We start from the raw sequence: 12,713 nt of genomic DNA, 5'->3' as shown, positions 1-12,713 counted from the left end.
AAAGACTCAGTTCCGTGCTCAGGAGTAACCCCTGGCAGTGTATGGGAGATGAATGCCAGGGATTCAAAAAGAGGCTCAGCAAGGCAAACACCTAACTCTTGTACTTTCTGGCTCCTTTTTTTTCTATAAGAGATTAAAATAGCACTTTAGGAGCACCAAACTGCGTAACAACAAACTAAATCTAGGCTCTATCTGTATTACTTTTATAATCCTGAGTCAGTTACAAGCCTCTCTGAAATCTCCACAGATATAGAATACGTTTTAAGATAAAATAGAAAAGCACATACATATGACTTAATAAATTCTCAATAAAACTCATAATTTGATTCTAGAATTATTTCAGAAAAATGACCTCTCGGAGAGCCCAGCAAGCTAACAAGAGTATCTTGTCCGCACGGCAAAGCCAGCAAGCCACCCATGGCTTATTCGACATGCCAAAAACAGTAACAATAATGTAATGGACCTCGTTCCTCTGACCCTGAACGAGACAGGGACAAATGGAGACATTACTGGTGCCCGCTCAAGCAAATCAATGAGCAACGAACGGGATGAGTGACAGTGAGGATGATCTTAACATTACCTACTACTCATCTCTCATAATAACAGTTTTGTTGAATCTTTTGTATCATAAAGGTTCTTTAGAAACTTAAAAATACCTTGAGAACTTAATTTATAAAAATACTGATAAACAAAATATCAGTGAAATGTTTTATTACTAGTTCATTTAAATACAATGAACAAACTAGAACCCAGGATTTTTAACTTTTTCTCCCCCTCTATATCACAATGTACAGGTAGAATATAAATTCTGACGATTTAACTTTTAAAATAAATAGAAACTACTGGGGAGAAGTATAGATCACATGAGCTGGATATAGGAGGCTCAGGTCCTCTCGGCACCAAATGATGATCGAGCACGACCACGGAACAGCCCCCACAGCACCCCGGGCTCCGCTTGGGCACGACTCCAGAACAAACAAAAACCCAAGTGAGTATGTGAGAAAACATTCTAAATGCCAGTTTATGAAGGCAGTAAAGAAATAGTTTTACATAAACTTCAAGAGTTAAATTCCCTTTTCGGCCAATATGCATTAAGTACAATTGTAACCTAGTATAGTTTAATTATATATATGAAACTGTCAAACAGGAAAAATAGCAAAAAATGTAAACATTTATTTAACAAGATTAGAATTTCAAGTATAAGAAAATAAAGTGTAAAAAATATTTCATAAGCTTTTCTTGTGTGATTCATTACTGCATAACTCATTACCATTGGAAGAACTGACAATTAAATTATAGCATGTACTACTTATTATAGGATTCAAATTTAAAAGTAATTAGAACACAACTATCTATTTAGTTCATCAAAGATGAAGAGCCTGAAAGAATAATCCTATAGTACGGAAAGATCCGAAACACTATCAAGATAAAAAAATTTCAGTGCTTCAAGTAAAAAAAATTAACCCTGTAATAGATCCTCAAATATTATCGTATTCTATAATATAAAACTTTAATTAGGTCAATTAACTTCTGCTAAAATACACAGGTAAGAAAGAGGGATAAGGTTCCCATAGTCCTACATAAAAAGCATTGTTTTATGTCCACTGATAAAACAAATTTGAGGCCAGACAAGAAAAAAGTACAACAGTTAAGTGTCAATCTTTACCAATTTTATTTTATACAAAACAGTAGCAATGTAGAATATGGGAATTATCTTCGCTGCCATACACGCAAATTGTAAATATTCCAAGCCAATGTATACAGTTTGGAGGGGAAGGCTAAACAATAGTGTCAACCATGCTACTGAACATAAGAATTTTTTATTTAAAAGATTAAAAATTAGATAGCAATGTCTTCTTAATATTGCTCTCATCATTGAAGACTAAAGAGAAAGAAAATAAAAAGTGACTTTTTGAGATTAAAAAATAAGAAGGGGAGAAACAAAGAGGCTGCTAAAACACTGCCATACAAACCATCATACTTCAATATTTGCATACTTGATAGCAGCATTATTTTTACTGAACCGTGTGCAACTACATTTAGAAACACATCAAAGCAAAAATGCCATGGCAGTCATCAAGATCCAAAAAAGAAAGGAAACAAAAACTCTAGAGTGAACACACTATAAGTGGATGAACATTTATGAAGAATGAATCAATATCTACATTCTTGGACTGTTCCATTCTGCCCCAATGAAATTATCAACTCAAAATTGTCAACTGTGCAATTCTGGAGGATTTGCATTTTTCCAGTTCTTATTGTACTGCATGCTTGGAACAAAGAGGGTTATAATAAATCCTCCTAAACAATGAATTTTAAGTAGACAGCTGAAAATAAATTTACTACTTGTAAACACACACAAAAAAAAAACAACAGAAAAAAAACCCCAAGATTTTTTTTTCTTAAACAATCAGTGCTTCCAAAGCGCATTATCTTCTATATCGACCTCTCTCCCCTCGGTCTCTGTCCCGATCACATAACCGCTCTCTTTCTCTTTCTCTATCACGTCCTCTATCTCGCTCTCTGTCTCTTCTGTTATCTCTGGGGCGGTCTCGCTCTCGCTCCCGGTCTCTTTCACGGGGTCTACTTCTCCGACCACTGACAACAGCTTGTGTGCGACGAAGAAAATCATCCACCCTCATATCATAATCATGCTAGAAAAGGTGAGAAATGGGTTAGGAATGTAGAAATCTAATGAAATTTATGAGGCCCTATATTGTAATTAATGTTTCATAGATAATTTAGACAGAAATGTATAGTATCTATTAACAGGATATAACTTTTATATTCTTAAAAAAAAAGGGGAAAGATTTAACATCTTATTAATTAGACACCTACAAGAAAGACCTGAGCAAGTCTTAAAATCATTTCATGCTCTTTCATCCAATCCTTTTATCATTCAGGCCAAAGTAATCACCTAACGATAAACATTAACCATTACCTTCGGATGCTAACAATTATGCTTAACGTCATCATTCTTTCTGTAACATGTGAAAAGGACTTTTTCTGAGTCTACAAACTAAACCGAACGAATCATGCCCTCTTGGGGCAAAACCTGGAATTGCTTTATTCCAGAATTTAAGTCTTTCAAATTAAACTGTAGACCCTGTCAAAGAGTTTAGAGAAATTTTGATATATTTTTAAAATTAATTAATTCAGAGACTGGAGATACAGTTCAGCAGTTAAGGCACCTGCCCTGCACAAGGCCAACCCGGGTTTGTTCCCTGGCACCCCTAGCATCGCTAGGATTAATTCCTAAATGCAGAGCCAGGAGTAAAACCACAGCACCACCAGGTGTGGCTACCAACCCCTACCAAATTCCACCTATTTCCATGTACAAAATGCTTAGCGTAGGAAGGCTAAGAGAAAGACTGTCCAAGACAGAGGTTCTAGTTGAAGTATCGTGGGAACTTCCAAGAGTGATCCATGCCATAGCTTTATTAGTTCTCACTTGACATTGTCAAGTTTAAATATTAAAACTAATCTTGTTTAGGTTGGAGAGTAATACAGCGGGTAGAACACTTGCCTTGCGTGCGGCCAACCCAGGTTTGTTCCCTGAGCAGAGTCACCAGATGTGACCCCAGAAAACCCAAACCACAAAAACAAATCAAAAATCCCTTTAATCTTCTCTGAAAAGCCAGCTTAAACAGAATACAAGATTCAAGACTGCTGAGAATGGGCCAGAGCACAGTACAGTGGGTAGGGTATCTCCCTGCAGACAGGGGTTCAACCCTGACATCCCATGAGGTCCCTCAAGCCTCGCTAGGAATAACTGCCTAGTGCAGAGCCAAGAGGAACCCCTGAGAACCCTGGTGTGGTGATAAAACAAAACACACATAGACCCCCTCCAACCTCCCCAAAAAAGGGAAGGGGGTTAGATAGTAAGTAGAGCAGGCAAGGCACTTGCCTTACACTGTGGTCAACCTGGGTTTGATCCCTGGTATCACATACAGTTCCCTAGACCCAGCAGGAATGATTTGAGTGCAGTCAAGTGTAAGCCCTAATCACTGTCAGGAGTGGTATCCCCTTTCCCCAGGGGAAAAAAAAAAATCAGAAACACAACTGCAGAGTACCATGTCATATAATGCAGTAATAGTCACCTGCAATTATAATATAAACAGACTATATATAAACCTAAAATACTATCATGTAAAGGTGAATAAATAGGATTTGTCAAACAGACCACACTAGCCAGGAAAAGAATCTTAGAAAGACTTCCTATTTTAAAAAGATGTATCATTTACAGAGACATTCAAGGAAAGTTACTTTTCAGTATCACATCAAATTATGAGAATAATTACTGAGTAAAAATTACTCTCCTGTTGCATTTCTGGCATTTGCCAGTACTCTCCTAAAGGCAGGAGGTACAGGAATTCATACAAGTTTTAACAAAATTTGGCAGCAATACTTAAATGACTATATAAGATTGGATATGTTTTGTTAGCTGACTTTGTAAATAGAAACATCTATTTACAATAATAATTTATATTTATAAGTGAAGGCTCTGGTACCAAAAGAAAGAAACTAGCCATCCTTAGCCCTAGGATATTGCCTATTAAGAAATATACAGGAAATTACCTAAACTTAAGCAGTCTGTGTTCCATCAGTAAGAACAGAATGTAAACAATCTAAAAGATTAACACTTTCTAATAAACCTGATACAAATAAGAAGTAGCTCTCTCACACTTCTGCCTCTAATGCACTTACTACTCTTTTATCTCTGTATCTTGCTTCATGTGGCACAGGATGATGTCCTGAGTAAGGGGGATGAGCTTGAGGAGGTGGAGCATGGTGCTGATAATAAGGATGGTGTGGAGGTTGTTCCATTCCGGGATAAGGAGTCTAAGAGAAGAAAACCACTTTCGTGAGCATTTCCACACATACATGCAAAGAAACCATTCTTACAATTCCACTAGCCCAACTACCTATGCAAGCAAGTAACTTAATCTGTATAAATGACAAAATACTTTAACTCGTCTGATGGCATTAGAACTCTTCAAAATATCCTTTCCAGGGGCCAGAGAGATAGGACAGTGGACAAGGTGCTTGCCTTGAATGTGACTAACCCATGTTCAATCCCTGAAACCCTATACAATCAGGTGGCCCCACTGACACCCACGCAGTGATCTCTGAGCACAGAGCCTGAAATGACCCGGAGCACTGCCAGATAAGCCTGCTCACCACCCCCGCCCCTCAAATACCCTTCCCAGTTATTTTGGAAATACAATACTAAGTCTTTAAACATTTAAGGTTTTATAAGCTTATGCTTACATAATCGCTCAAATAGCAAAAGAAGTATCAATAGTTTCAACTATATTTACTCTGAAGAGGCACTGTCCTAAACAAATATAAATCATCTAAGTCTCATAGCAACTTTATGAGATAGGTACTATGGTTCAAAGTTACAGAAAGGAAACTGAGGCACCAACTGGTAGGCAACTTTTTTTAAGATCACACTGTTACTGTGGGGGGTTCCCTCTAATAAAACAAACATCTTTGCTCTTGAATCTGTCTCTTGAACCAGTGTGCATAACATATTTATTCTGTGAAGAAAATAACAAAGACCAAAATGTCTCCAGGAGCTGACGAACCTTAAGTGCCATTATAAAATGAGGGTAAAAATAAATAAATAAATAAATAAATAAATAGATAAATAAATAAATAAATAAAATGAGGGTAATTTTTTTGGTTGTGCTTTGGGAAAGAGCTTGGGGCTTGGGATGGAAACATCCCACATATGGTGGTGGGAAGGTTTAATAGTGGTGGGACTGGTGTTTGAATATTAAATGTAATCAAATATTGTGAACTACTTTACAAAATAAAAATATAATAAGAAAATAAAAAATAAAGAAATACAGGGCTGGAGCGATAGCCTAGCGGCTTGGGCATTTGCCTTGCATGTGGCCGGCCTGGGTTCAGTTCCTCCGTCCCTCTTGGAGAGCCCAGCAAGCTACTGAGAGCATCTAGCCTGCACGGTAGAGCCTGGCAAGCTACCCGTGGCATCTTCGATATGCCAATAAGCCCTGGGCATCGCCGGGTGTGGCCCAAAAAGCTAAATAAGGTAACATTAAAGATTCTGACTTTTAAAAGCATCAGAGTTTGGTGAAAATCTTTTAACTCTAGTACCCTAAGTGAAACAAAACAAAACAAACTCGAGTTGAAGGAGCAGGCCACATTACAGGTAACACTATATTTTGTTTGCTTTTTTTTTCTAGAAGAAAAAAAAATACCTTAAATTTATAAGATTTTTATCTCTTGCGAATTAATAGTACACCTATCTTATCTTAAAATACATTCTTAAGAAGAGCCGTTTTCTTAACGGGGAAAAGACTTCTTAGGAGGATGTGTCATAGCCGGCAGTGCTCTGGGCTTACTCCTGGCTCTGCACTCAGGATAGCTCCTGGCAGTGCTCAGGTGACCATATGGGATTCCAGAGATTGAACCCAGGCTGGCTGTGTCAAAGTAAGCACCCTATCACACCACTGTACAATCACTCTAGGCCCGGAAAGGAAATTGCTTAAAATAAGTAGGATTTGAGGAGAATTTAACTTGCCTTTATTTTATATGGAGAATTTTAGTGAGTATTATAATCTGGCACTACACTAAATAGGTTTAGTTTAAATGGACTTAAATGGATTACTTGAATCTAGCTTCTTTACAAAATTCAAAAAAGATCACACCGTTTCATTTCATTTGTTTACGGATGCAGAGTAGTACAGCTGGTAGCACACTTGCCTTGCATGCAGCCAACCCAGGTTTGTTCCCTGCACAGTCACCAGATATGACCCCAAAAAACCCAAACCACAAAAACAAACCAATATCCCTTTACTCTTTTCTAAAAAGCCAGCTTAAACAGAATACACATAAGGAACCCACATAAGAAAGTGCACAATATCCATCCTATTTTACCCACGTTTCACAAAGTACCTATTATCTCTTCAATGAGTACAGAAAGAGCAAAATACCCACTGAGTTTTATACAATAAGGAAAACAAACAAAAATGTTTCATGAGGGACAGGATGTAGTCTAACAGCAAAGTGCATACCCTGCATGCCTCAGAGCTAGGCAAGATCTCTGGCAACGCAAGGAAAAAAAAAATTAAGAAACTTGACCAAAACCACTGAGCTAAGGGGAGATAACTGAACCCAGGCAGGGCTTCTTACTAAGTACTATAACTCATAACAATTACATTAAAGTATTACTACTTTTACAACCCATGTTAATACAAATCAAATTCTTTAAGAACTCTAACTGAAAGTATGTATTTACATTTTTTCCTGGGTAGCTATAACCACATTTTAGAGAAGCAGTAAAAATATATGAACTGCAAATGAAATTAAGTAACTTACAAAAACAGAATACAAACCATTCCTTGCCAAGGTGGTGGTGGTCCCATGTTATGAAATTCCCTCACATAATCATTGTAGGACTAAAACAAAAGATGATACCGTCAATTGTAAATAAAAACCAAACCCAGCACTATAAAAATAAATCATATCCTGATTTTGCGGTACATTGTATAAGATAAAATGCTTACCCCATTTAAAAACACATCTCGGCGTACTCCTGAAAATCGTCTGTTGGGAATAAGATTTGTGAAACTAAATTCAGGTAATTCATAAACTAGTCCCAAGAATGTAAATCAAAACTAAGCAAGAGTGAACCCAACTTACCTGTCCACTTCCTGGTATCGTGGATCCTTTAAATACCCTGTTTCAAACATTAAGCATTTCAGTAAATCAAACTTATATTTTTGACAATGGCATTATAATTCAACCTTCCTTACCACTGACTTCTTCCCAAGAAATAAAGTGATGCTACTATTACTCCATTTTCAGATTTTCTTCTCAGATTACATGAGAATCTACAAAGTAACTAAAAAATTTACTGATAGCACAGAATTAGAATGCTAGAAGCTTTGAGTATGTTATCTTCTAAATCCATACCCCAATTTTCTGGCTAAGAAATTTCTTCAATCTGCACCATAAGGAAAGTATAGCCAGAGGAATTAATCTGGAGAGCACACCAATCAGATTTCCATGTAACAAGTGTTTACCTTCCATCTTAGCAAGACTTGCTAAGTTAACGACCAATCATTTTTGAATGTCAATGTAAAAGAAAAAGTTGCAAAAAGTTGTACACATAATCATGTTCAAGTTGCCTAATTTTTCAATTGTACCGCTAATTTAAATATCTATCTCAAATACTATGTTGCTTTCTATAATTCTGATAATGAATTGAAAAGCTCCTGTTAAAAGCAAACCAAAATTTCCTATTCTCTAAAAACATAAATCCAAAGTATTTTTTTAAAAAAATATGTTAGTAGTATTTCAGCTTCCAATAAATCCATAGTAGCTTTCTCAACTACTGTCTCATTACTAGTGCTAGGGACTGCAAAAAAAATCTTTTAAAATAAATTTTTGATTTATTAAGTATTTGATCTGTATGCCTATTATATATTCCTGGGGGTTATATAAAAATTTCTCAAGTGAAAAATGAGAGCGAGTAAAAGTTTAAGACATCTTCATGTCTTTGAGAAAAAGTATGATACATGCTTAATACAGTGTTTTCCCTAAAACTATTTTTAATCCTATTTGCAATTTCTGTATAATTATAAATTAGTGATTTTAAGTTATTAACAGTTTATGATAATGATTCAACCACAATAACCATCAAGGAAGGACTGTTAAGTCAAACCTATTCCTTATTTCCTAAGGCTTAATAAATAGTCACACTAAAGTTTTCTCACTCTTTAAAGGATTACAACAGAAGGAAGGGGGTCTGTGTGTGCGTGCCTGAGTACACCTTGTCTTAATTTAAGTCAAATATCTGCAGGATTATAAAATATTAACCTGGTCTCTGGTGAAACTCAGGGGCATAGTCAATCCTTGGTTTCTTTCTGCTGTTATGAATATCATAATCTTCTGGTCGACGCCTACACAAATTAGACACATTAGATATTAAACCAAAAACCACTGGGAGAGCAAATAGCAAAGCAAGAGTTTCTGACAGAAGTACACAGAATATAGCCCACTGTTTCCTTCAGCAGTATGCCCTAATTTTCAGTGAGCAGATCACCTCTACATCTTTAAATTCTAATTCAAGTTATTATAAACTTACGCTTAATGTATGCTTCTCAGAAGCAAATATTCTTAATCACTATGCTAAAATAAAACTTACACAGTAGATAGATTAAAGTAATTACATTTTAGAATTCTAAACAAAAAAATAAGTAAGCTGCGCTCAAAATAATATAAATATCCAGCCTCCGGATTAAGATACTTTCTTGTCTCCATTCAGTGTAAAAAAAAATTAATGTACAAAAGTTACCTCTAAAATCTATGTATTTAAACTTATTGGTTATCATTTTCGGATGTCTAAACAAAATTAAAAATTTCTTAAAAGATTTTTCTGCTTTGTACAATATAACATTTTGCACATAATCACAAAATCAATACTTATTAAATGACTTCACAAGGTTTTGAAAATCTCATACGTTGAAAAACTGATCTCGATAAAGTCATAACATTTAAAAATTAGGTTTTTTCCAGACATTGCCTTAAAATTGGCAGTAGGGCAGACTTTAACAGAGTTCATAAAAAAGGTAAAATTTTACTGTGCAGAGGACTGTTCTTTACTCTCTTCCAGAAATGATACTAATCAATGGTTCTTATTGCACATCACTAAATACACTTCATTTTACTTGATATTTAATGAGAAACTACACAAAATAAAAACAAAATAAAATCATGCTTTTAGATAATATACATAACCTTTTACCCTTCAAATAAAAGCTCTCATAACTTGGCATCACTATTTTTCCAGGTATTATTCCAAGTATCCACTATTTTCATTAAGCTTTGTAACACAAGTTCACTTAAGCTGCAAAGTGCAATAACCCCAAACCCCCCAACAGAATAAAAACAGTTCCATCTACAACAAGACTAAGAAAATTAAAAGCTGGTTTAAAAAATAAACATACCGCTTTCTTGTAGTTTGGGGAAGTGCATTTACGACCGGTATAAAACATGATAGTAACAGTTCATATAGTAGTCCAACTACTGACTTTAAGCTGTAAGCCACATACATACATGGAGGCCCTGGCAGGCTTGAGAGAAGGTGTAGTGGAGTAATAAGTATAGTTTGCAGTCCATTGCAAAACTGAGGTAAAAACTTCACTTGTATATACTGTATTGCACTGGAAACCTCTTAGCTTAAACTTGCAAAGACATCTTGGTGCTCAGTCCTTTTAGGCCAAAATAAAGGGGCTCTGCCAGGTTTCCTCCTACCTACTCGACAGTGTCCTTTTTAAGCTCAAAGAAATGGGGACTCTTGTTGGATTATCTGTACCTACCACAGGATGTTCCACCAAAAGGAAATTTAACCAAAGGTTTCATCCCATCAACCATACATCCAAAAGTCTTTAGCAGAATATTTTAGATTTAGCTGTATGCAAATCTATACAGGGGAAGGTGTTGGGTAGAAGGGCTTAAATCAGTCCTTTGCAAAGACTTCTCCAATTCTGTAACAAGTTAAACCCCCTTTTTTTTCTGGAAAATGCTGCTTAGTTCATAAAGTAGTGATCAATAACCATGGCGATCCTCTAAACACACTTTAAGTCCACAGGAACTGCCAGCATCTGGAAAAGCTGTAAACAGACACAGCAACAGCCATTCGTTTTTGGTTTGTTGCCGGGTCTCCCAGGGCCACTTGATCACCTCTGGAAAGAACCTATTGTTTTCAGAAGCTCAGCATGATGTGTGAATTCACTGGGTACATGTTAGAGAATATCTGGCAATGGGGTTAAAACATCACGGTGATAAAATCTGCAATAGTCCCAATAATGCTCCTCTTGAAAATGAAAATAACTTAAAATATTTTATCCTCTATATGAGGCGTCATCTTCTGAAAAAATATTAGTGATCCTTTATAAAAGTCCCATATCTGATAAGGCTTATCCAGAGACACACCTGAAAGAAAAGGCTTTTTACAAAACATTAACAATTTTTGCAAATAAAGACTTCCTCCTCTTCCTTTCTAGCCTGTTCTTAGCAACAAATGCCTACCTCATTTCAATAGTACACAATGCATTATCAGATCTAAACTGGTCATGGCTCTTTAACAAATAATTTTTTCTGCATAAGATCCCCATTTTCCTCTTGAAAAATGACTGAGACCAAGATGACCATGTGAAATCCTCAATGAAGCCACAAACTAGTCCATGCAGCTTGATTTGAGGATTTTCTCTTTCTTCTTTACCGCAGGACAAACTTTTGACGAATCACATTCCTCCATCATGTTATTCTGATACATGTGCCTATTATCAGTCCAAAGAACGTTTCTAACCTTCCCACATCCCGGACTGGTTCTCGACGGGATGGACGTCCTCTTGATCGGGGCTGAGAATGCATTCTTCTCTTGTGACGCATTTTATGAATGACCTGATACAAGTCAATACTTTCATCGGGGGGAAACAGAAGACAAAGCTGGGTTCCACATTCAAGTTCAATTTCCTAGAATAGGAAAGTAGTAATTTACGAGAGGCAAACGGGAGAAATTTTCAATAGAACTGCATTTTCCTGACGTGCCAGAACAAAAACAGACTGACTTAGAGGCTTTCTTCCCAAAGTTGATGATCACACAAGATTTCAGTAAACCTTCTTGAAAGGTTTTAGGAAAACCTTTCGAAAGTGTTTCATAATTTTAAGGGTAAAACCTAAACTGGAAAATCTCCGAAGTTAAATACACAAATGCATTTCTTTAAACTGTAACAATTGCCTTCTGCAAACAAAAGAATATTTCTTTGTGCAAAATATTAAATTGTAAAGACAAAGTCATCAAATTTTTACAATGAAGGGAAACACTGTTAATGTAAGCTAACAACCTGAAAATAATCAACTGTCAAATGTACTGAATGCACAGGTGGGATGGAGAAGAGACCACTAAGTAAGTGATGGTTGGAGGGATCACTCGGGATGGTAGATGCATCCTGAAAATAGACTATGGACTAAACATAATAGCTGCTTAGTTCCTATAGTGCAAACCATAACACCCAAAAGGAGAAAGTGGGAATGTGTCTGCCACAGAGGTAGGCGTCAGGAAGGGGTGGGGGTGGCAGGAGGGATACTGGGAACATTGATGGTGAAGAACGGGCACTGGTTGAGGGATGGGTAATCGAACATAGTTTGCTTGAAACATAATCAAAAATCTGTAAGTCTGCAACAGTATCTCAAGTTGATTCATTAAAATTAAAAAAACTTTAAAAATGAAATAAAAAGGCAAGCTAAAATAAAATAAAAAGGCAAGCTAACAAATGGCCCTTACATTTTATTTCCATTTATTTACATTTTGACCTAGAATAGTGAAAACATGAATTGCCCCTGGTTCAAAAGAACTTGTAGAAACTAAGGTGTTCAAAGATTGGAGCTTATTTTAAAGCAATGCACACTACTAATTTCACACACACTTTCCAAGAACTTGACCACCATACTTACCTTCTTTTCTTTAAGTTTCTTTTATTCAGAAAACTGCAGCAAATACATTAAATGACATTTCTAAATTTATTATAGAAAGTGTATAACCAGTTAAAAGATAGTAATACAATATGTAATAAAATGAAAATTTTGTTTTAAAGTTCACTTTCAACTGTAATAAAGTACCAAATAAAGCTTACCTATCTCTCAACACCAGTGGAGAACTCATTAATCAAAAG

General features: G+C 36.0%; 1 protein-coding gene across 4 annotated transcripts in view; it reads right to left on the bottom strand.

Annotated features, from left to right (window-relative positions):
- Nucleotides 1-1,648: 1,648 nt before the first annotated feature.
- Nucleotides 1,649-12,713, bottom strand: part of YTHDC1 (YTH N6-methyladenosine RNA binding protein C1) — a 35,707-nt gene continuing 24,642 nt past the window's right edge. For 2 of the 4 annotated variants that reach the window (XM_055138185.1, XM_055138187.1), the window contains 7 exons: nt 11,348-11,514; nt 8,854-8,936; nt 7,675-7,711; nt 7,539-7,602; nt 7,368-7,430; nt 4,708-4,842; nt 1,649-2,654 (listed from right to left, as the gene is read on the bottom strand). In XM_055138185.1, the coding sequence (XP_054994160.1) occupies nt 2,430-2,654; nt 4,708-4,842; nt 7,368-7,430; nt 7,539-7,602; nt 7,675-7,711; nt 8,854-8,936; nt 11,348-11,514 (774 nt within the window). In that variant the 3' untranslated portion in view covers nt 1,649-2,429. The remainder of the gene's footprint in view (nt 2,655-4,707; nt 4,843-7,367; nt 7,431-7,538; nt 7,603-7,674; nt 7,712-8,853; nt 8,937-11,347; nt 11,515-12,713) is intronic. The other 2 variants (XM_055138186.1, XM_055138188.1) reach the window with 1 other exon arrangement.

Source organism: Sorex araneus, chromosome 5 (assembly GCF_027595985.1).
Source record: "Sorex araneus isolate mSorAra2 chromosome 5, mSorAra2.pri, whole genome shotgun sequence".
NCBI classification, from domain to species: Eukaryota; Metazoa; Chordata; class Mammalia; order Eulipotyphla; family Soricidae; genus Sorex; species Sorex araneus.
Note: the sequence above shows the minus strand (reverse complement) of the source record. Positions and strands in the feature narration are given on the sequence as shown.